The sequence below is a fragment of the Mustela putorius genome, unplaced genomic scaffold, assembly GCF_011764305.1.
Source record: "Mustela putorius furo isolate JIRA1106 unplaced genomic scaffold, ASM1176430v1.1 tig00003850_pilon_pilon_pilon, whole genome shotgun sequence".
Taxonomy (NCBI): domain Eukaryota; kingdom Metazoa; phylum Chordata; class Mammalia; order Carnivora; family Mustelidae; genus Mustela; species Mustela putorius.
The window spans coordinates 13,476,182-13,499,399 of record NW_025422002.1 but is presented as its reverse complement, the minus strand read 5'-3'; the positions used below and the strand labels follow the sequence as shown (position 1 = coordinate 13,499,399).

Sequence of the window (23,218 nt, the reverse complement as noted above, 5' to 3'; positions counted from 1 at the left end):
GGGAAGCCTGCTTCTCTTCCTCTCTCTCTCTGCCTATTTGTGATCTTTGTCTGTCAAATAAATAAATAAAAGTTTAAAAAATTAAAAAATAATAAAACCTTAAATGGATCTCAGTATGCTATACATTTGGGAGATTATTATCAACATATATCTTGGTGGGGTAGAAATTCCACCAAAGGAAATTTCCAAAGGAGTTTTTTTCTAAAGATTTCATTTATTTATTTTGAAGAGAGAGAGCAGGGAGGAGTGGAGGGGGAAGGAGAGAACAGAAAGAATCTGAAGTTGACTTCAGGCTGAGCGCAGAGCGCCTCGAAGAGCTCAATCTCACAACCCTCAGATAATGACCTGAGTCAAAATCAAGAGTCCAACACTTAACCAACTGAGCCACCCAGGTGCCCCCGCCCCAGAGGAATTTGTCTATGTTAAAAAAGACTCATATGATCCTGGAGGTCAGGACACTTTTAAGCTAAGATTGCCTTTTGTCCTTAATAAAGTGTTAACATGCAGGCAGGTGAGTTTCTGGAAAAAGGTCACTCTGCCTGTTTCAAGGACTTGTCAGTGAAATGTAAGTACTAAGGAAATTTTATTTTCTTTCTTTTGCCTTTGTTTCCTCACCTCACCATTACCTCCTTTCTCTATGGGCTCTTATACCCTGGGCCACTAGCCCTCTGCCTTAATCTCCCCAGGGCTGGATACCACACAGCTGGAGACAGCCCCCATGTCCCAGAGCCTGTCAGCTGGAATTACTCAAACCAGATTCTAAACAGGCTTACCCTGCTTTCCCAGTTCCTCTTCACCGAAACCAGGGTAGTCTCCTGCTCACATTTTCTCCCAACAGACTTGGGTGGGTTACCATACAGCCCTGACCACATAGCCCTGTGTGCCTGTGGGTACCCCTTCCTCTTGGGAAAACTGTGAGTAGCAAACTACCTTTTCCTTTTCTTTTAAGTAGGTGCCACACCCAGGGGAGCCCAAGAAGAGACTTGAACTCACCACCCTGAGATCAAGACCTGAGCTGAAATCACGAGTCGGATGCTTAACCAACTGAGCCACCCAGGTGCCCCACAAACTGTCTTTCCAATGGCAGCCCTCTCTCCCTCTGTTGACCTCACCATACCTGAATAATAATCCGCTACATTTTTTTAAAGATTTTTATTTATTTATTTGACAGAGAGAGATCACAAGTAGATGGAGAGGCAGGCAGAGAGATAGAGGGAAGCAGGCTCCCTGCTGAGCAGAGAGCCCGATGCGGGACTCGATCCCAGGACCCTGAGATCATGACCTGAGCCGAAGGCAGCAGCTTAACCCACTGAGCCACCCAGGCGTCCCAATAATCCACTACATTTTAAAGCATTCCCTTCTTCCACGTGGGGAAACACCACCTCTCATGTATGGGATGTGGGAAACTGGAAGTCCAGCTTCCTCATCTGGCCCAGTCCATCCTGAGAGGTTCTGTGTGGAATGGATGTACCCCATGAGCAGCCTGTAAGGATTTTCCTGAAGTAGTGGTCACACTGCCGTTAATGCACCTTCTTATTATCTCCCCTGCATCCTTCCTCACCCCCACTGGCAGTGCCCTGGGCCTCCACCTCCAAACTGTGAAAGAGGGGTGCTGCAAGGAGCAGAGTTATGACAGAAGACTCTGACTTTTGCTCTATGTATCTGTATATTACATGATTTCTTAAGTGATGCATTAATTTATTACTTCAATAAATCTAAAATATTAAAAATGGGGCACCCGGTGTCTCAGTCGGTTAGATGTCTGCCTTCAGCTCAAGTCATAATCCCTGGGGTCCTGGGATTGAGTCCTGCCTCAGGCTCCCTGCTCAGGGGGGAGGCTGCTCTCCCTCTGCCTTCCCGCCACCCCACTCCTGCTTGTGCTTGCATATGCAGGCTCTCTCTTTCTCTCAAAAGTAAAACCTTCAAAGGGTTAACTTTAAAAAATACAATAAAATATTAGAAATGGTGATAGGCTTAGGTGGGGAGAGGCATGTTAAGTCAGCAACCGTGTGTGTTGGCAGGAGGGGGAGGCAAGTGCTGTCTCTTGCTGTCTTGTCATTAGTTTTGAAGCTTTGCTTTGAGAGAAGCCTGAGCCTGGTAGCAGGGAAGGGGGGGCTCTTGCTCACAGACGTGTTGGCACCTGTCTTTGATGCCAGCGCCCGCCTCCAGTGTACTTAGCTCCTGAACGCCTTCCTCCTCCTCCTCCCCCCAGCGGTCTTCAGGAGCCTTCATCAAAGGACAAGTATGGAGCTTATTTGCCTCTGCCCCTGACCTGCCCCCACTCAGTCTGAATCTCCAAAGGCTAGATGCTTCTATGAGAGTCAGAGGCTCAGAAAAGCAGCACGCAAGGGACTGTCCAGGAAGCCAGTCCCCAGTCATAACAGTTAACTCAAATACTGGCTTCACATACTGGTTTTGTCACAAAATTGCTGTGTGACCTTAGGCAGATTGCTTAATCTCCTTGAGCCTTGATTTCCTCATATTTAAAGCAGGAATAAAATTGTATTGATCTCATAAAGTTGTCTGGTGTTTGAATGTATCTGAGACTCTTAACGTAATCCTCCAAGTAAATGTTCATTTTCACTCATCAAATCTTGCCATTACTAATCTAGTCTCTTGTTCATTTTCTATGCTAACATTTATTGAGCGCCTACTGTATGCCTGGCCCTGCGCTAGTTCCAGAGCTGTAAAACAGGGATAAAACACCTGTTCTTTATACGTTACAGGCTGGTTTAGAGCCAGAGACAGCAAGAAAGAGTTGGGTTAGACACCAAGAAGAACTTCCCAGAATGAAAGATGACTGGATTTTAGAAGTAGAAGGAGGAGGATAGAGGGAAACAACTTTTCTAATGGGAGGAGAAACTAATTCAGAAAACATTTGGACTCCTAAGACCTTCACGGCTTTCTGAACCACACTGGCAGAGTGTTGGCTAAGAGAAGGGAAAACAAGAAGTATTTTTCCAGGCAACATTTGGTGTGTCTGCAAGGAGCCACATGAAATTTGCAATATACTCCTTGCAGTGGGAGATGACCAGTAGTTTGATCCTCAAACTCAGCAGGCCCCAGCCTGGCAGGACTGGATGGAAGAGAGGCTGATGAGAAGTAAATGAGACAAGTGCTGAGATTCCTTTTTTGCCAATAAGAGAAATGTGAAATCAGGCCGGTGTCTCCAGGAAGTGGGAGAAGGGGATGTGATGGGGGGAAATCTCATCTGTAACAACTCCATTATCGGGAGGCACCCTGGGGAGACAGCCACTTGGCCCAGGCCTCTCCCTTCTGCAGCAGGTGCTGGACTTGGGGCCATGTAGCCACTAATAGTGCAACAGGGTGCTTCAAGGGCAGAAGTCTAGCATGGTGTCAGACGACTGGATTAGACTAGGGGTTTTCAAACGGGAGCATCAGCAATTCCTGGAGAGCTTTCTATGGCACAAAGTGCTGGGTCCCACTCCCAGAGTCTTTGATTTTGTAGTTCTGGAGGTGGAACCTGAGAATTTACATTTCTCAGGAGTTTCCAGGTGATGCTGGACCACACTTTGAGATGCACTGCTCTGTAGAACCCCAGGATTCTAGGGCCAGGACCATCCAGCTCTGGTGGGTGTGAGCCCCGAGGAGCGGCCTGACGCAGTGTGGAAGGAAGTCACAGAAGGCTTCCTGGAGGAGCAAGTACTGAGCTGAGTTTGAAGCTGGGATTTTCCAAGTCAAAAGGATAGGCAAGAAGAATTCCAGGCAAAGTACTATTGTGTGGACTAAGAAAAGAAAGTCCATACAGTGTGATTGGATGGGGGCAGGAGAAGGGAGCCAAGACAGGAGCAATGGGCCACTTCCAGATCACAAAGGGCCAAGGGAACATTGCTATGAGCTGTGAGCAAGAGAATGATGTGACCAAAGCTGAGCTGTGAAATGATTTCTCTGCAAGGTAAGGGAGAATGGTGGTTCACCTATGATTATTTGCCTCCTCTTTATAGATGAGGAACCTGGGGTGCAGAGAATAAAAATGATTGGCTTGACACGTGGCTCCAAAGCTGGAGGTGGAGCCAGATTCCACCCCAGTTTGTCTGACACCAAATGGGCATTTCTGCCTACCACCCAGCATGGGCTGGGAGCAGGGAGATGGGGGGAGGAGGGGGTGGCTAATCCTTGCTCTCCCCCTAGCTTGCTGGGACCTCCTGTTTGGATCCACCTTCTCTTGGCCACTAGGAGGAACATTGAGGAAAAACTGAGTTTATTGTAAATACAGCTTTAATGGTGGCACAATGGTGGCTACCGAAAAGGACTGGGGTCTGGAGCTTGGAAATCATGAGCGTAGGTGGGAAGGTTGATGCCAGCCTACAGGGTCGAAGTCGCTGCTTTGCGCTGACAATGACATCCTCGGAAGTGCGATGTTCCTTGAGTCATCAGACTCAGACACAAAGGGCCAGTAGCCCCGGTGCCACGCCTCCCCACCCCCTAGCTGCCACTTCCCTCTGCTCCAATGAAAAGCATTCTCCGCACAGCCGCCACCAGCCTCGCTGGCTGGCTCTGCTCTCAGCAGGCGCTAATGAGGCGTTTGGAGAGCCCAGAGGTCACAGAGACCCAGGGCCTTGAGGGAGAGCTGGTAAAGGGAGAACTCAACCTGGGAAGACCAGGCAGCAGCCACCCTGACCCCACAGAAGAAGCAATTACACAGTGCTTCCCCCGGTGGCGCTTACGAAGGTGAGATGTGAGCACTTATCATGATTTTCTCACCCCAGCTCCTTTTACTCCCAAACACTGGTTCTTGACCCTCCTGGATCACAGACCCCTTTGAGAATTTGATGAAAGCTGGAAAACCTTCCCTTAACAAAAACTAAATGCAAACTAATGAAGTGATCATCCCAAGAGCTGGCCGGCATTTATGAATAATTCACTGCGTACCTTGCACTGAGTTAAATGGTTTACATGCTTTATCTCATTTAACCCTCATGGTACCCTAGGTTTTGCCATCTCCATTTAGTAGGTGGAGGAATTAGGATACAGAGAGGCTGTTAGGTGCTGGAGGTCACACAGCTAAGTTAGTGATTGAATTCAGACACAGACCCAGGTCTGTTTGACTCCAAAGCCTGGCTTTTAACCAGCTCATTCTACCATACATATATACAAGCATAAATGAAGGCCATTTCAGGACAAGGTAACCCCACAAAGGACCTGAAAAGCATCCTTCCTAAGTGCTAGGAACATAATTGCATTCACCTCAATGATCTCACAGTTCAGTGGGGAACAGACATGCTCCCTGGTGATCAGTGGTATGAATGGGGAGCTGGAAGCATAGACGAAGGTCCGTCAACACAACCAGGGGTGTTAGGAAGGACATCCCAAAGGCAGTAATGTTGTTAAGTCACAGACTATTAAATGATAAGTGGGTAAGGGTATTCCTGAAAGACAAAAGAGCGGGTGCAAAGATGTAGAGGCAGGAATAATGTGGTATGTTTGGGGACAGTGAACACAGGGAAGTGACAGCAAAGGGTGGGGAGCATGAGAGTTAGGAGGTGGCTGATGATGAGGCTGAAATGTTATGTCCTGTAGCAGTTAGAACACTTTGGCCACAAGTAATGGAAACCCCAACCAGAAGTGGTTTAAACAATGAGTCAATTTTATTACCCCCCATAGCAAGCTGTCCAGAGGTAGGGTGGCTCCAGGGTTGGTTAATTCTGCATGGCTCGATGGCATTGTCAATGACTCAAATCTCTCTGCTTTGCCATCTCCTGTGGGTTGACTTTCATCTCAGGCTGTGCCCTCATGGTCACAAAATGGCTGCCAGAGTTCCGGATATTCCTTAGGACGATTATGACATTAAGTAGAAAAAGAAGGATTTTTTTCCTCCCACAATGCCTCTGTTTATCAACAAGGAAACCTTTCCTCAAGACCCCCACCTTTCCCCCTTGACATTCCATATTTCACTCAGCAACACAGACACACCTAAACAGATCACTGACAAGAGAATGTAATCTCCACGACTGGCTTAGCTCCATCAAGATTCACCTCTTGGGAGATCCATGGCTGCATGATACATGAACACAACCAGGAAGAAAGAGAAGAAATGCCTGTTGAAAGGGCAACTAACAGTGTCAGCCACAGATTCTGAACATGAAAAGCTTTTATTGTGAAGGAAATGAATAGACATCAGGGGTTTTAAGTAGGGAGGTATAATGAAGTTCCTGTTTTTAAAAAATCACCCTGGTGGCCAAAAAGATGGATATTCAGAAGTCAGAAGAAGCAATGAGGAACCAGTAACAGCAATAGACTAAGAAAAGAGGAGAAAATCTGCCCTAGATTGAGGAAAAGATGCATTTCTGAGATGTTTGGCAATCATATTTTTAATTTCTAAGTTTTTCCTTGTTCCCTGACTGTTGTTCCATTTCTGTATCATCTTATACCCGTTTTATGGATGCTGTATTTTATCTTATCTCTCTGAGGATACCAATTAGAGGGTTCTTTTCTTTCTTTCTCTCTCTCTCTCTCTTTTTTTTTTTTTAAGATTTTATTTATTTATTTGACAGACAGAGATCACAAGTAGGCAGAGAGGCAGGCAGAGAAAGAGAAAGAAGCAGGCTTCCTGCTGAGCAGAGAGCATGATGTGGAACTCAATCCCAGGACCCTGGGATCATGACCTGAGCCAAAGGCAGAGGCTTTAACCCACTGAGCCACCCAGGCGCCCCTCTCTTTTTTTTTAAACACAATTTTTTAACATAACTGATAATTCTGTTTTCAGAATTATCTCTGTTTTCTCTGGGGTCATTTTTTCTGTTTTGTTTTGTTTATCTTGGTCTTTTGCGCAGGTTGATGTTCTCCTGAAATATTTAGATCTTCCCTGATCATTTGGGAAGACAAGGAGCTAAACACATGTGACCAATTGACTATCTTCAACCAGAAATCTCCTGAGATATTTAAAATACAGAATCAACAGGAGTTACTGTGACAGATGGAAGCAGATACCCAAGCTCTGAACAAAGAAGCATCCACGCTATTTTTCAGAATGAGCTTAGGAGTTAATACTGACTTTAGCCTGGTGCCTGTCCTTCTCCACAAAGCCCCTTAGATAAGACCTCAAATTCACCACAAGTCTTCATAAGCCACATAAAGAGAGACAGCCCATTCTTGTTGACCGTGCCTCCAGGAACTTCTCCCTCTGTGGTGACTCAAGAAACTGGGTCTCAGCCGTGGGAGAATCTCCTAGAAGTTAAGCACATGGTGTTAGGAAGACAGGAGTCATAGACCATCCATGGGCTGCTCACCTGACCTTGGACCAGTTACCTAATGCGCCTGAACCTCAGTTTGCCCAAATGGAAAATGGGAGAACTGTAGTACCTATATTGCAAAGCTGTTTGTGAGGGTGAAATGAAGCAATGCATGTGATGTACTTAGTGTGGACACTTGGCATTGAATGTGATCTCTAAATGTAAGCTATTTCTATTATTGTCATTAATTCAAGCACTACCTCTCATTGAGAAGGCAAGTCAGGCCCTTTGTCTGGTTGCCCCTTACAGCTGTGGCCATAAGAGGAGGGGAATGGCCATGAGGAGGAGACCTGTCTCATGCCAGAGGTTGCTCAGGGCTTGGGTTTGAGAGGCTCACACAGGTGCGGGAGCTGGATCTGTCAGGGGGCAGTGGGGGCAGGGGGACGGCTGTACTGAAAATCAGTGCCAAGTGAGAGTAGAGAAGACTCCTGGGAGGGCGAAATGGAGGTAGATTGTGAATCTCAAATGGAAATTTGATCCGGGACTCTGTCAATACAAGCTATAGCTTGGCGGTGAAAAGCCCGAGTTCTGAGGTCGTACAGTACTTTTCATCTTGGTTTAGCAACTCACTAGCTATGTGACACTCTGGCAGGTGTCTTTGCTTCTCTGAATCTCAGTTTCCTCATCTGTAAATTGAGAATAATAGCAGAACTTCCCTGATGAAATCATTGTGGGGATTCCATGTGACAACATGCAAAGTTCTGAGTTCCGTGAGCAGCACAGCAAAGGCACAGTAAATGCAGCTGCTGTAATAAAACACTTTTAAAAACATAATAATAATTTCCCTTTGGTATCCATGGGCCCCAGAAGGTTATTAAAGTCTCCCATGATTCTGTAAGCCAGATTGGCTTCTGTCTCCATTATGGCACTAATACTGTGACTATTAATAAGTCTAGGTCCATCAGGGCCCTGGCAGGAAACAGCCACCCACAGCAAGAGAGAGAGATGAATGAGGGGACTTTCTATGGGGAGAGCAGGGTGAAGCACACACAGTAGTGGAACACCCCGAGCTGAGTGACAGTGGGGCGTCATTACCACCCTGCAGCCTGCAGGGGCAAGGGGAGAACAGAGTTTCCAGAACTCCTGGAGAGCAAGAGCAGTCAGGGTGAGCTGCCCCACAGGAGCTGTGGCCACAGGAGGAATCAAGCCAAAACCACAGCTGGGAAGGAGAGGAGCAGAGTTCCCCCAAACCTTCCTGTCTCCCTCCTTTGGACCTCCTCAACCACACCAGAATCTGGAAGGAGAGGGGACCCAAGTGGAGCAGTCTGCAAAGATCAGCCAGTCGGATGCAGGCATCGCAGACAATGGGGTAGGGAGAGCAAACAGGTGATAACACAGAGGCCAACACAGTCCGTACCTGGAGTTCACCAGGCAACAGCCAGGGCTAGAAGAGGGCCCTGCTAGGCCTTAAGAAATGTTAGTTGGAAATGTTAAGAGTGGTTATGATTCTGAAGGAAGAGGGGACAGGGAAACTATACTACATGGGAACTGGAGCTGTGCCCAACATTCCTCTCTAACCTGAGCAGTGACCCAGGGAAGTAGCTGGCAGGAGGTAGGGTGGGAGAAAGGAAGGAGTATTCCCTACTCAAAAACATGTCTAAATAGTGCAATGTTACAGACTGTGTTAAAATGTGTTGTATTAGGAAGAAATACAAATGACTAGGAAAAAAATGGAATTTATCGGTTCACGACACTGGAAGGCCAAGGGTGTCTGATGTGGCTGGATCCAGGTGCCCAGAGTCACCAGAAATCTGTCTCTGTCTCTCCATCTCTCACTGTCTTCTTGTGGGCTTCCTTCTCAACCAGGTTCTTTGTCGGCAGTGGAAAGATGGCCTCTAGCAGCTCCAGGCTAATGGTCTACCAGTTTAGCAGTACGTGAGAGGAAAGAAAGCGCCTCCTGCCAGTAATTCCGGGAGAAGTTCTGGAGCTCTCATAAGCCTCCCTTGGCCTACTGAGGCGGAGTAGGGAGGAGCCAAGTCCAGCTCAGAGCTGGGAAGGAAGGAGGCCTCCTCCTGGCTGTGTGATCCAGGCAAGGCACTGCATCTCTCTGTGCAGAAATGTCCTTGTCAAGGGGAACTTGGGCTGATGCGAACAAAACAGGTAAGACCTTTGCTCTGTGTAGGCGCTCCCCTGTATGTAAGCAAGGTTGCTTGGAGGTAAAGAGATCTCACTCTTCCTCTCTCTTTGCTCTCCTCCCTTGTCCCCGCACTGGTGAGTGCTCATCGCGCTTGCTCTCTCTCCCTCTTTAAAAAAAAAAAAAAAAGGTACTGAGGACCCTCAAAGAACTTTTGATTACATGGATTATATCTACTGATATTCCTATATTAGAAATTAAATAGAGAATTTTTAAATGCTTATTTGCTCATTTAAAAATACCTAATAAATCCATTACAAGTTAATATGAATAAAATGTGTTTATGGAAAATAGTTTTCTTTTCTTTTCTTTTTAAAAAGACTATGTATTTTTTTAAGATTTTTATTTATTGACAGTCAGATCACAAGTAGGCAGAGAGGCAGGCAGAGAGAGAGGAGGAAGCAGGCTCCCTGCTGAGAAGAGAGCCCCATGCGATGGGGCTTGATCCCAGGACCCTGAGATCATGACCTGAGCCGAAGGCGGAGGCTTTAACCCACTGAGCCACCCGGGGGCCCTTTCTCTTCTTCTTTTTTTTTTTTTTTTAAGACTTTATTTATTTATTTGACAGAGAGAGAGGCAGTGAGAGAGGGAACACAAGCAGGGGGAGTGGGAGAGGGAGAAGCAGGCTTCCCACTGAGCAGAGAGCCCGATGTGGGGCTCAATCCCAGGACCCTGGGATCATGACCCGAGATGAACGCAAACACTTACTGACTGAGCCACCCAGGTGCTCTGGAAATACAGTTTTCCAGTAAAAACAATTAACTGAGGAAGAGTGGCATCGGTTTACATTTTTTGTATTTTTTAAAATGTCTGACATAATAGAAAACAATTGGATTCTCTTATCTGCTCCTGCATTTAATCAACAGGTTAAATTTTGGTTGAAGTGTAAGAAGGTAACCTGGCCTCACACAGATATGTAGTTAGGAAATTGACAGCCTCGTGGAGGCCCTGCAAGCGTCTTAGGACCCTAAGGGTCTTCAGAGCTGCTGTAGATGGCACATGAGAGTCAGCATCTCTATAGCTGTTCAACTTGGAAGCGGACCACCATGTAAATCCCAGAAAAGGGGCAAATCACCTGACCTCTGTGACTCAGTCTCCTCTTAGAGAGGGTTAAATAACTTGTTTCTTGTGGAGTGGTTTGAGCAGTGCTTGGTACATAGTAAGTACTAATGAGTGCTCACTGCTATTACTAGCTCAGGGCCTGGCACTAGGAGGGGATCCCCTTTTGGCCCAGGTTGGGCATCCCCTCCAAGATCATGTTCAACTGCCCAAGAATGGCCTGGACTTCTGTATTCTCCAGGACTACTCTGAGACCCTGTGCCCCTCCCACAGGAGACCGTGCCTAGCCCAGCACGTGCCTGTGCTATCTCTTTGGCCACAGGCTCAAAGAAGCCTCCCCCACGTGTGCCAGCCATTCTCCGCCGTGTTGGACCAGTTGTACCTGCGTTGGTGCCGGGAGGCTCTCCTCCCCAGCAGCTGGCAATTAGGAAGTCACTCTCCATAATGGACAAGACCTAATCAGCCTGCTGATAATTACCAGGCCCAGAACGTGGCTGCAATTCAGGAAAGATGATCCCCAAAGACTACAGCCACTTAAATCCTGGCATTGACCATGGGTCCCCTTGGTAACCTGTAACTCAGCACAATTTAGCCACTGAGCTAATTGATGTTCTCCAAGGCAGTCAGCTTGCACTCGCGCGATCGAAATGGGCTCTAATTGCCAACATCCTTCAGGCAAGACACTCCACATGTTCTCTTGCCACCCAAGAGGCCCGAGCAGGAACTGAGTCTCTTGGCAAACTGGTCCTCTGATTGCATCTAATTAATCAAAATAAGGTTCGAAGAAAGAATTAATTAAAGAACATATGAGAGGAAGTCATGATATTAAGATGTTTCCCAGCAAAACAGGACAGGCAGCTTCGCTGAATTCATGAGAGGCGGCGCCTAGAAGAAACAGTCCCCAGCTTTTCAAAGCTGTCCGAGCAAGCAACAGCCAGGAGAGAGGAAGGACTGTAGCATGTGCAGGCTTACAGAACCCCGGGTGAGCCCGGTCGCACCATCCATGTAATCGTGTGGCCTGGGCAAGTCGTTTTAACTCTTGAGTCAGGAGTTTCTCGTCCATCGAGTGGGGGTAGAAATGGTGGATGGAACGTGCCGTCCACAGGGCTGCACATAGAAGGATCTTGGTGACACAGCACAGAGGACCCTTTTGTGTCCCTCAAAGTGTTTTAAAAGGTAGAGTAATTGGGTACTGGGTTACACTGGGTTACAACATAGGCTCTCAGCTCCATGGCCCCCTGGGAGCTAGGTTCCCTGGTTTGTGGTGACTGCACGGCGTCCTACAACATTCGTTTGCCTCCCCACCTTCACCCTTGGGCTGGGGAATCAGGCAGACCTGGTCTCAAATCCCAGATCCACCTTTGCACATGTGGACTTCATTCATATTCAATATTCAGCAAATGTTTGCTGATCCCTCGCTCTGCACCAGGCACTGTGCTAGGTGCTGGGGATGCTGGAGTGATCCCCGCTTCATGGAGCACAGAGTTTGGTGAAGGAGGAACCTCTGATGAAAAAAGACTGCCGATGCTTCCAGTAGCTCACCTCATCCCCTCAGCTCTCACCTTTGCAGGACACATAATGGCATCCTGGAGTCTAACACAATGGCCTCCTTCTTGGGGTCAGCCCACAGGGCAAGCTAGAAGCACTGAGGGAGTTAACATTCCCAGGAGCAGCCCTCAGCCCCTGATCAAAGGGAATCATCGACAAATCCCCACCTTCCTTACTCCATCCCATTGAGTGGGACAACTCTGAGACCTGGTCTACAATTTCTCAAGGAAAACCTGCTCACTAATTCATTCTACAAGCACTTCCCTCCCTTTTCCCAAACACTTTCCAACGCCTGGACCACTTCCTGAGATTCACTCTCCAAGGAAACCGCTTGTACCCCTGGGATCACCCTCCAAGGAAACTACTTGCACCCCTGGGACCACCTTTCAAGGAAACTATTTGGACTCAAGTCCTTGTCTAGGGTCTAGTCCTGGGGGCACCCAACTGAGACAGATGTAATTAAGGCAGGGGCAAGAGGGATGCTGTGTCACATCCCAGTAAAGTGTTGTCTGAAGTGACAGTTAAGGAGATGTAGGAGTTACCTAGTGTGAATCATCAGGATTCAGCTGAACAAACAGAAACCATTCTGGAAATATTAAGCAGAGAGAATTCACACAGTAGGGCTGGCATTCAGCTCCTGGTTCTGCTGTGGCCTCACAGGTGTATCCAAATCCATCCATTGAAATTGGACACGTGTCCTAATTGGCTACTGTCTGTCTTGGACCAGTTGTTGACTATTATTTTTTAAGATTTTATTTATCCATTTGACACAGAGAGAGAGTGTGTGAGCACAAGCAAGGGGGAGAGGCAGGCAGAGGGAGAGGAAGAAGCAGGCTTCCTGCTCCACAGGGAGCCCTATGCAGGGCTTGATCCCAGGACCCTGGGATCATGACCTGAGTCAAAAGCAGATGCTTAACGGAGCCACCCAGGCATGCCCCAGTTCTTGAATGTTTTGAGAATCACTTTTGGAGTTTGGTGTTTATGAAATTGTCAAGGGCTTAAAGAGCAGACTCGCATAGCAATACCACAGAAACAACCCGCCAGGGAAGCTGTTTTCCTCTGTTTCCAATCAGGAAGGTGGGAAATGAGGCCACGATTGGGATTACTGCATTTGGGAACTCACTACTTGAAGCACCAGTCAGCAATAAAAAGGGACAACTACTAAGACATGCTGCATCCTGGATGAAATTCAAAAAGGTGCTAATGGGTAGAAGCCAGGCACAAGAAACTACATATTGTATGATTCCATGTGTATAAATGCCTAGAAAAGGCGGATTGATGGAGAAAAAGTAGATAAATGGTTGCTTGGGGCTGATGGTATAGAAAGAGATTAATAGTAAAAGGTATTATAACAGCCTGAATTCAGAGTTGTTCTAATGATTATATGGGATGAAAATGAAAATGGCCAAAAATTTACTAAAAATCATTGAATTATTGGCCTGCAATAGGTAAATTCTAAGATATGTAAAATATACACCTAATAAGGTTGTTTAAAGGAAGAAAAACAAAAACAAAAAAAAACAAAAACCTATACTTGGGGCGCTTGGATGGATCAGTCAGTTAAGCATCTGCCTTTGGCTCAGGTCATGGTCCCAGGGTCCTAGGATGGAGCCCCACGTTGGGTTCCCTGCTGAGCGGGGAGTCTGCTTCTCCCATCTCCCTCTGCACCTCCCCCTTGCTTGTTCTGTTTCTTTCTCTCTCTCTCAAATAAATAAGTAAATTCTTAAACAAAACAAAACAAAACCCCATACTGTTGGCCAGAAAGCTGCTATCAACAACTACACTCTAGATATTTTCAAAGCTGGGGGTTGGACACTGGAAAGCTGTTGCAGAAATATCACACCTCACCACAGGCTTGCTTTTCAGCAGTAATAGGCAAAGCGACCTTCCAAATCTCACATGAGAGCATCCATGTGGAGAATTTACTGCGCATCCAAGACTCTAGCTGCAAGGGAGTCTGGGAAATGTAGTCTTTGCTTTCCAACCTTCACAATGCAGGAAGACACACAGAAGGAAACACAGGTAATACAAAGAGTAGGAGAAAAGAGGGCTCTACACAGACAGAATGCCATGAACAAAGTCCCTGTGTTGTGTGCAGGTAACACAATAGAGGCCAATTGGGCAGGCCGCGGTGGTTGTGGTAAGGAACTTGGATTTTACCCTGGGTGAAATGGAAGCCACTGATAGGTCTTAAGCAAGGTGGTTTCCAAGATCAGATTTGCATATTGAGAAGGTCCTTCCTGCTGTATATAGAGAGTAGGTTTGGGGGACAAGAGTGGAAGCCAAAGATTAGTGAGGAGGCCATTGAATTCTCCAGATGATGATGGCCTAGAATGATGGTGGCCAGGGTCAGAGTTGTGTCTCAGGAGCTAGAAGGAAGTGATGGATTTGAGAGGTGTCTAGGAGATAAAATCTAGAGAACATGGTAAAAATTCTATGTGGGTGATAGGGGAGGGGAAGTATAAAGACAATCCCCAAGTTTCAGACTCATGAACTTGGAGAAGTCATCTTACTTCTCTCCTGATTTCCTTTTACTCTCAACTGGGGTATGACTATAATGGATAATTCATTCATTCAACAGATATTTACAGTCACCTTTTTCCGAATGTCTGGCCCCAAAGGAAATGCTCAGGAAAAAAAAATTTTTTTCTTTCATCCTTCAAAGCTCTACTCAAGTGCCCTTTCTCCCATGAAGGCTTCTTTGATTCCACACCCAAACACACCGCTTTCTTACACATCTAAGCCATGACAGTCTGAGTCCCTGTGTGGACTGGACTGAACAAGGGCAGGGACAGTGGGAGGACTGGATAAGGCACAAGGCCTGACTGAGGCACATGCCCTTCAGGGCTAGAGGATAGGGTGAAGGAGGAGAAAGAGGGTCCTAAATACCTCGGATTTCAAATATTACCAACTCTACGAACACATTATTTCTTCCCACTAGGCCTTTGTTAATGTTCTTCTCTTCTGTTTGAAATGTCTTTTCTTTTATTCATCCATTGACTTAGCTTGGACACTTCCCCTCCAGGAAGCCTGCTTCACCCAAGGACCCCTTGTCTGCACTCTTCTTGCATGCTTTCCTCACCAAAATCAACACTTCTCATACTAAGTGGTCATCATTTGTTTGCTTGTCTGTCTCCCACTGGATAGGGAGCCTCTTAAGGGCAGGACCCCCAGGAATTCAGGCTGGGGAACAAAAATAGAAGTGACCTAATGCTTTCCACATCCACTCAATTAGTATTTATTGAGCACCTGCTTCATGCTGGGCCCTAATATAGGCAGCTTTGATGGAGGCAGATACGTATGAGAAGGGAAAGATGAAAAGGATTTCAGTGGAGAGGCCCAGGCAGGAGGCATTTGTATGAGTCAGAATTGGCTAAGTTTGCTGCAGTAACAAATAAACCCTGAAATCTCAGTGACTTAATACAAGTTTACTTGTATTAATACACTCAATACTAGTGACTTAATACACATGAGAAGTCTGATGTGGGTGCACAATGTCCTACTTGCATCTGGTGACTCTGGGGCCCAGAAACCTTCCAACATGGGTTCTGCCATGTGGACTCCCAGGTTTCCAAGGCAGAAAGAAAAGGACAAGGGTGGTTCATGGGCTCTAACTGACTCAACTGGGGAGTGACACCTGTCTGCTCACAGCCTATTGGCCAGGGCTAGTCATGTGACTCTCCCCAAATGCAAGGGGGGCTGGGAAATTCAGGGAGGTGCATGGATGGTCTCTGCCACAGCATCCTAGGCTGAGCAAAAGGCATCTGTATGAGAGTGGGAAGGAAAGGGGGTATGTGGGGGGAGTAGCTCATAGACTATCCTAAAGATAAATCCCTAATTCCTGGCATGGACTCACAATAAAGCCCTAGTAACTACTTTTTGGGTTTTTTGGTTTGTGTGGGGGGTTTTGATTTTTTTTTTTTTTACTTTTTTTTTGTGTGTGTTTAGGGAATAAAGGGAGGAGTAAGTGGTTCTACAAGGTTCAGTTTTGAATACCTTCTGATCCTGGGGCACTAGAGCTCAAAATGCTGTTTATCAAGAATCTACTTGGTGTCATGCACTGTGCTAGGACCGTACACATGTCATCCCATCCCATATAATCATTAGAACAACTCTGAGGGAGGGGTAGGGATTGCTGGGCCCATATTACAGATGAGAAGACTGAGGCTCAAACTAGTTTAATCATCTGTCCAGGGCTGAAGCCAATGCCCAGATCCTTTCCGTCATGGTGCATTGGTACAATCACACACAGGAACAGAAGTAAAAGCCTTAAACGTGTGAGAGGGTGGTTTTCTCACACTATTCAAGTCTTTCCCTATCTGAGGAGGTAAAAACACCCTGCACATCAATCAAGTATGGAAGCAAGAGAGGTGGAGTATATCCTTGATCAAGTGCTTCACTTATCCACACTCAACTGCAACTCAATTTTCTTCAACTGCAAGTGGACATGGTAGCCGGCCTGGGGTGATCATGGGATTCCCTGAGAAAGTGTCTATAAGCACTGAGTACCAAGGAATGACTGCATAAATGGTCCATTTTGACTCTGTTAGAGCACTCACCTTCAGAAGGGGACTGTGAGCAGAGGGAATGTTATTAGGGCCACACCTACCCAGATGGCAACAATGGGTGTTTTAAGGTGGCCACGTGGAGTGGAAAGTCAGGTACAGGAGAATGCCAACCCTGCATGCTTCATGCACCTGGGGTGAGACCCTAGTCTCTCTGTTGGTTCTCTCATCCAAAAGTGAGAGAAATCAGCAAATCCATCAAATGCTTAATATTTCAGAGGGCTTGGGGAAGTAATATTGAAAATATGGGTGTAAATGCATCTTACAAATCCCAAGTCTTCCTCTGTCCTGACCATACCTGAACCACAAGCAACCCAAGGAGAGGAGCTGGGGCTCAGACACCCTTTGAGTTCCCTCCTTCCACTGCCCAAGAAGGTGGCCAGGAGCATTCTGTAGAAAACCCAAATAGTTCATCCAGCCACCAAACAAATGATGGCTTAATTCAGAGTCTGAGGAAATTTGGAAGTTCAGTCTAAATCAGAGATTGCAAACTGGCAGTGAGTGGGCCAAATTTAGCCACAGACAAGTTAGTTAACCTTTCTATACCTTGGTTTCCTTATTAGGGAAATGGGCATAATAATAATAATACCTAGACGGACTGTTGTGAGGATTAAAAGAATTAATATAGAGTTGGTGGAGCTTGTGACTCTTGGTCTCAGAATTGTTAGTTTGAGCCCCATGTTGGGTGTAGAGATTACTTAAAAGAAAAAAAACATCTTAAAAAAATAATAAAAAGGTTATATGTAAAGTGCTCAGGACAGTGCCAGACACATAATAAGTGTTGTGTATGTATTGTTGTTAATATTATTTGATTCACACAATGGTGAAGTTTTTGGATTTAGGTGTTTTCACTTAGCTGGTTTCTTCATTTTGCCCCAGTCCCCACCACTCCCTCTTGTCCTACACCTGTCTTCCCTCCCTCCCCAGGCCCAGAAGGCCGCTGGTTTGAGTCCCCAACTACAGGCTGGTCCTTTGTTCTCATTGTGGCTGCTGGATGACACAGTTGCTGATTCCTGCCATTGAACCACGAAGATTACAAATCCAGAGTCCCTGATGCCCTTTCTCAATAGAACTTAGGGGTTCTAATCCCGTCCCACTCAGTGTTAAAAAGATAAACTCCCTCGGGGCACCTGAGTGGCTCAGTGGGTTAAGCCTCTGCCTTCGGCCCAGGTCATGATCCCAGAGTCCTGGGATCCAGCCCCACATCAGGCTCTCTGCTCAGCAGGGAGCCTGCCTCCCCCTCCCTCTCTGCCTGCCTCTCTGCCTACTTCTGATCTCTGTCTGTCAAATAAATAAATTAAAAAAAATAAATAAATAAATAAATAAATAAATAAAAAAGATAAACCCCAGGGGAACCTTGGGTGGCTCAGTGGGTTAAGCCTCTGCCTTCAGCTCAGGTCATGATCTCAGGGTCTTGGGATCGAGCCCCGAATCGGGCTCTCTACTTAGCGGGGAGTCTGCTTCCCCTTCTCTCTCTCTGCCTGCCTCTCTCTGCCTGCTTGTGATCTCTGTCAAGTGAATAAATAAAATATTTTTTAAAAGAGAGAGAGAGAAGTCCCAGGGACGCCTGGGTGGCTCAGTCAGTTAAGCAGTTGCCTTTGGCTCGGGTCATGATCCCAGTGTCCTGGGATCGAGGCCCGCATTGGGCTCTCTGCTCAGCAGGGACCCTGCTTCTCTCTCTTCCTCTGCCTGCCGCTCTGCCTACTTGTTCTCTCTCTGTGTCAAATAAATAAATAAAATCTTTTTTAAAAAAAGAGAAAGAAACCCACACCAACTGAGACAAAACTACAACCACAGAGTTTCCAAGATTATATAGATGCATGGTTTATTATCATTCGGATGATTATCATGGACAGGGGAAGACGCTAGGGGGTTATATACTAGTCAGCTTTCAGGATGGTTTCCATATGCCCGCACAGATTTATTTTCACACCCTCCACAGAGCACCACACAGGATGCCCCTCCTCACAGTGCTTCCCCAAGCAGAGCACAGCCCTGGGGCAGGGCTCTGCCCACCCACAAAAGGATGCCCAAGAAGGTGAGGGTAAAAACTGGATTTGGACATCACAACTTCAATCCCACCCTGACCTCAATGTCTGCTAGATCCAGAGTCACCCTGGTTCTCTCTGGGGGTCCCTTGGAGGACACAAAAGGATCATTTTAGCCAGAGTTAAGGAAGGGGAGCAGCCAGAGGGAGTGCGAGGAGAGGGACTCTGGGATCTGACCCCTAGCCTACAGTGGAAAGTTGGGGTAATATGGAGTTTAAACTCAGAGGCCTGCTTTCTCATGTCCCTGAAGGGGGCGGGAGGACAAGGCCAGGTAGTTGGGTGTTGTATATGGGGTGGGGGGAGGCCCAGGTGTATGGTCAGGGATCTAAGGTGGGGAGGGAAAGAGGGGGTTACAAGGGGATAGGGCCACAAGGGCTTAAGACATTCTTAGACTCTAAACTTTATAGGAAACTGGATTCACTCCTCAAGTGGCTCCCTGGCCCAGGCTGCCCGCCGCCCAGGATGCTGCCGCTTCTCCTCAGCCCCCCGACCCCTGCTCAGGTCATCTAGGAGCCCCAGCAGGAGGCTGGCTTGACCACAGTCTCCCCCAGGCCCACAAGGGCCTCCCAGAGCCCTCTTGCCGGGATGCTGGCGTTTCTCAGGGATGGGCTCGCCCTCCTCCTCCTCCTCTTCCTCCTCCTCTGCCTCCCAGCTCCCCTGGGCCTTGGAATCCACCAGCCGTCTGCCTGGGTGCTGCCTCTTGGTGAAAGTGTAACCCAGCCAGGAGGGGTGCCGGCCAGGATGCTGCCGCTTTTGCTGGGTGACATCGGACCAGGCAGCCACATCCTCCCGCCGGCCAGGGTGCTGCCGTTTGTGGGGGCCCACAGCCCCACCTTCTTCCTCCTCCTCTTCAACCCCCTCTTCTGCATCCCCCTCCCTTTTGCCTGGATGCTGACGCTTGGAGAGCCAGTCGGGTTGAATGATCTGAGACTCTGGGGAAGGAAAGAGACCAGTGAGGGACCTTCTGCCCCTGAGCAGCCCCCCTCCAGTCTCTCTCCTAGTTAAGGCAGTTTCCCTGCAGCACTCATCCAGAGTCACGGCCTTGTACAGCCCCTCAGAAATCGCAGACACACACACACAGGCACGCACGCACGCACATGCACAGATGGTCAAAGGCACGACCTCTGGCTCCTGTCCAAGTTCTGCCACTCCCTGGCTGTGTGACCATAAGCAACTCCCTTAACTTCTCGGAACCTCAGTTTTCTTCTTGCAAAATGAGGGGTAATAATAGTATGGATCTAAGAGCTTGCTAGGAAGATCAAATAGTGTGATAAGGTGTTTGACCACCTGAGAACAGTGCCTGGCATATATGCACCTAGTAAGCAGTAATTAAAACTGTCACATACAGAGACTTTTTCTCTCTCCCCTGCACAGAATCTTCCCCACTGAAAGTCGGCTCTCTGTGAAATATTCCAGGACCGACACGGAAGAGAAATCTGATCTCAGGAAAAGGGTCAACTCGTGATCCTGCTAAGGTTATGGTCAACAGTTTCTAAGCTCAGAAAGGCAAGAGTTTGGATGACCAAGTCTCTCCCCATCTCTGCATCGTGGTTTCCTCCAGCCCTCTTCAGGGTCTCTGATCGGAGGGACACACGCCCGGCCCTCACCAGATTCGCGATCGTCCTGGTTTCCTCGCAGCCGCTGGACATCTTCGCGGAGGAGTAAGAGGCGCTCTGCTTGGCGCAGGAGGTCGTCCACACCCGCATGCTCGGCGGCCATCGCTGCCTCCTGCTGGGCCACCTCCGGCTGTGCGCGACCTCCCGGAAAACCAGCAACGGTCAGGGTCAGCGCCACGGCGAGCAGCAACCAAGCGCCGGGCATCGCGGCGTCTGGAATTGGGAGGACAGAGAGAAAGCATAAGCGCCCCGCACCCCTCTCCCAGTCCGCACCATCTTCCCAACTTTCCTGTCCCAGCGGGTCCCCAACCTGGGTCACAAAACATTCATACATCCTCCCGCGGGCAAGGCCACCTGCCACCATAGGGTGGCACCATGGTGGCAGGTGGCCCTGCAGCTTTGGGTGTCCTCACCCATGGAGAAGCTTGGAGCGACTGGTCACGCGCCCAGTTCTGCTGCGCGAGCGTGGAAGCCGTGGGAACTCCATCGTCACCGCCACTCCTCAGTGTCGCTGAGCGCAGGGCTGGCTTGCCAGGCGTGTAACCACCTAGAGAGCCCCGCCCGACGGCCACAAAGCCGCGTCGCAGGCTTAAGACCCTTCCCCGCGCCACATTCTTGGTCTAGCGCTCCTTTCCAGTGTCTCTAATTCCAGTGTCAACGTTCCTATTCCAAATTCCATTTCTAATGTCAGATTCTATGGCCACGCTAAGACACCAGTTCTAACTCTAAAATCCCCAGTTTCAACGATAAAAAATGTTTCTAAGGTGAGACTGAAACTCGAAAGCTAAGATTCGAGTCCAACGCGAAAAATCTGCTTCTAACACCTGGATTCGGATTCTAACTCTCAGGCTCTGACGCCGGATGCCCTGACTGCCCAGTTCAACCCCTACGTCCCGGCGCGGACCTACAGCGGCCATCCAGGCTGGGGTGGGATGGAGAACTTTCCACCCTACTGACGCCCAGCACCGAGCAGCTCCAGCCGCCGGGACGGGGGTGAGCAGGAGCGAACGCCACCAGTGTGCCCGGTCAATTTCCCGGCCCGCGCCGTGGAAGCACCGGGGGTGCGGACGCCACGCTCCGGGAGGCGCTCGGGGGACAGAAGCCATGGCTTCTCCCGGGGTCCCCCGGCAACGGGCAGAGAGGGCCCACTCCCAGTGCTCCCGGAAGCCTCCTGCGTGGGGAGAGGGGACAGAGGTGGTTACCTGCCGGGCGACAGCTCCGCGGGACGGGTCCGGGATGCTGGGGTTCCGAGTTCGGAGTTTCGGAGTCCAAAGTCGGCGGGGCAGGAGGCCGGGAGCGCTGGCAGGACCCAGGCGTCGGCTGCCCGCTTCTCCGCGGGGCCGCTGCTTATATCCGCGCGGGGCGGCGGCGTCGGTGAGGTCAGCGGGGAGGGGTCGCGGCCGCTAGGAAGGGGCGCTGACGGCAGCGGGCCCCGTGGGTACCCCGCCTGCCGCCTGCCAGCTCCACCGGAAATCTGGGGCGGGGGCGGCGAGAGCTGCGGGAGCGGCTAGGCGCTTGCCCGAGGCTGGGGGCTGGGGAGTGGGGGGCAGTGATGATGCCGGGTCGCCTCTGCACCCAGTTCCGAAGGTTTGTTGTCGAGGAGAGCAGTCCTGGAGGGGACAGAGAGAGGCGCAGAGATATTGAGAGAATCACACAGTTGAAAAGAGATACACAGGAGAGAATAGGAGATAGAGACAAAGACTGAAAGAGGTACCCAGAAACAGAGCCGAGAAAAAGAGAGAGAAGGAGAAAGAGAAGGGGGGAAGGGACAGAGGAAGAAAGTAGGGGACAAATGGGACCTGGGTTCTCATCCTGACCATGTCACCTCCAGCAGATGCTCTGCTCCCTTGGCCTCAATTTTCTCATCTGTACAGTGGGAGAGAGGGACAGTTTTCAGAATTCCCAAACTGGTAGCCTGGGGTCATCACTAAGTCACAGATGGTTTGACTCCCACAGGGATTTGGAAACAAAAAACAAAAATACCTGAATAACTTAACATTTAAACACCAAGGGAACTCAAGAAAAATTTGTTTGTATGGCTTCTCTCGAAAATCTCTTGAAAAAGAGTGGATCTGCATTTTCTCCTGACAACAGCCAGCTGGAGCTGAGCGTGCTTACCTCATTCACCAAGGTGGAACACTGGATTTTGTGGCCCTTGGACCAGAAGTCTATTGGGGCATACCCCATCCAGGCAGAGGAAAGGAGATGCAGGGAGGAGAAAAGTAGGTGACAAGGGGCTTGTCCTGATTATCACTCTCCAGGATCACACTGGAAGAGAACACAGCCACATCTAGTCCTGAGCACAGCCTCCACCCTGAAACATTTAAGGGGCACCCACGGTGTGCCAGGCCCCTTGGTAAGTCCTGGAGACACAGAAGTTAGCCAGGCCCGCTTCGAGGGAGTCTCATTTTAGGCAGAGGGAACAACATCAGTGAAGGCATCTCCTACTTCTGGACGATCTCAACATTAGCAGGCTTCCCCATGCAGTATTTCTTCAACCTCTCATTTTAGCTGAGCACCTGCTGAATGTCCCAGGCCTTGTTCTAGCAAGGGATGCCAAAATTGTTTAATTATCACTCCTTTGTACCATATCACTGGATCTTCACATCACCTGGCAAGATAAACAAGGTAGAGACTATCAGTCCCACTTCATAGAGGCTTGGGGAGGCAGAAAGACTTTGAAAGTTAGAAGTAGAAGGGAAAGTTCAGATCACCAACTAGAGCCCTCTCCCCACTCTTAGATGAGGAAGCTAATAGAGATAGATAATGACCTGATAGAGTTGACCTGATCTGCTTCCTGACTTCCAGTCCCCCCCACCCCCACCCCAGGTGGCAGGGAGGGGGGCAGAAAGTTGGCTGGGTAGATTGCAGACCTGAAACCCCAGGCTTGATCTCCCAGCTAGACTCCAGGATTTGAAGAATTGCTGTCCTAACTAGGCATTGAATCAGACAGACAGTCAGACCTGTTTTCTTTCCTATGTAAAGAGAAGGTGTA

General features: G+C 48.6%; 1 protein-coding gene and 1 long non-coding RNA gene across 4 annotated transcripts; one reads left to right on the top strand and one right to left on the bottom strand.

Annotated features, from left to right (window-relative positions):
• The first annotated feature begins 76 nt into the window (after positions 1 to 76).
• Positions 77 to 2,514, top strand: LOC123387226. Its single transcript, XR_006601540.1, has 2 exons — positions 77 to 1,057; positions 2,213 to 2,514. It is a non-coding gene; the product is annotated as an uncharacterized LOC123387226 (long non-coding RNA).
• A 15,844-nt stretch (positions 2,515 to 18,358) lies between these two features.
• Positions 18,359 to 21,670, bottom strand: TRH (thyrotropin releasing hormone). Of its 3 annotated transcripts, none has more exons than XM_004738583.3 (3): positions 21,426 to 21,670; positions 20,215 to 20,436; positions 18,359 to 19,539 (listed from the first exon to the last, which is right to left on the bottom strand). In XM_004738583.3, exons 2-3 carry the CDS (start codon positions 20,426 to 20,428, stop codon positions 19,025 to 19,027), a joined length of 729 nt encoding a protein of 242 aa, XP_004738640.1. In that variant the 5' UTR covers positions 20,429 to 20,436; positions 21,426 to 21,670; the 3' UTR covers positions 18,359 to 19,024. The 3 variants fall into 3 exon arrangements, with proteins under 3 accessions (XP_004738640.1, XP_004738639.1, XP_004738638.1); XM_004738582.3 differs by lacking the exon at positions 21,426 to 21,670 and adding an exon at positions 20,637 to 21,139; XM_004738581.3 differs by lacking the exon at positions 21,426 to 21,670 and adding an exon at positions 20,534 to 20,639.
• Positions 21,671 to 23,218: the final 1,548 nt, after the last annotated feature.

What these genes read in the sequence shown, in the direction of transcription:
- TRH (XM_004738581.3), bottom strand. An exon ending in CCAGGACGATCGCGAATCTG is followed by an intron (nt 19,540 to 20,214) that starts GTGAGGGCCGGG and finishes TTCCTTCCCCAG; the next exon opens with AGTCTCAGATCATTCAACCC.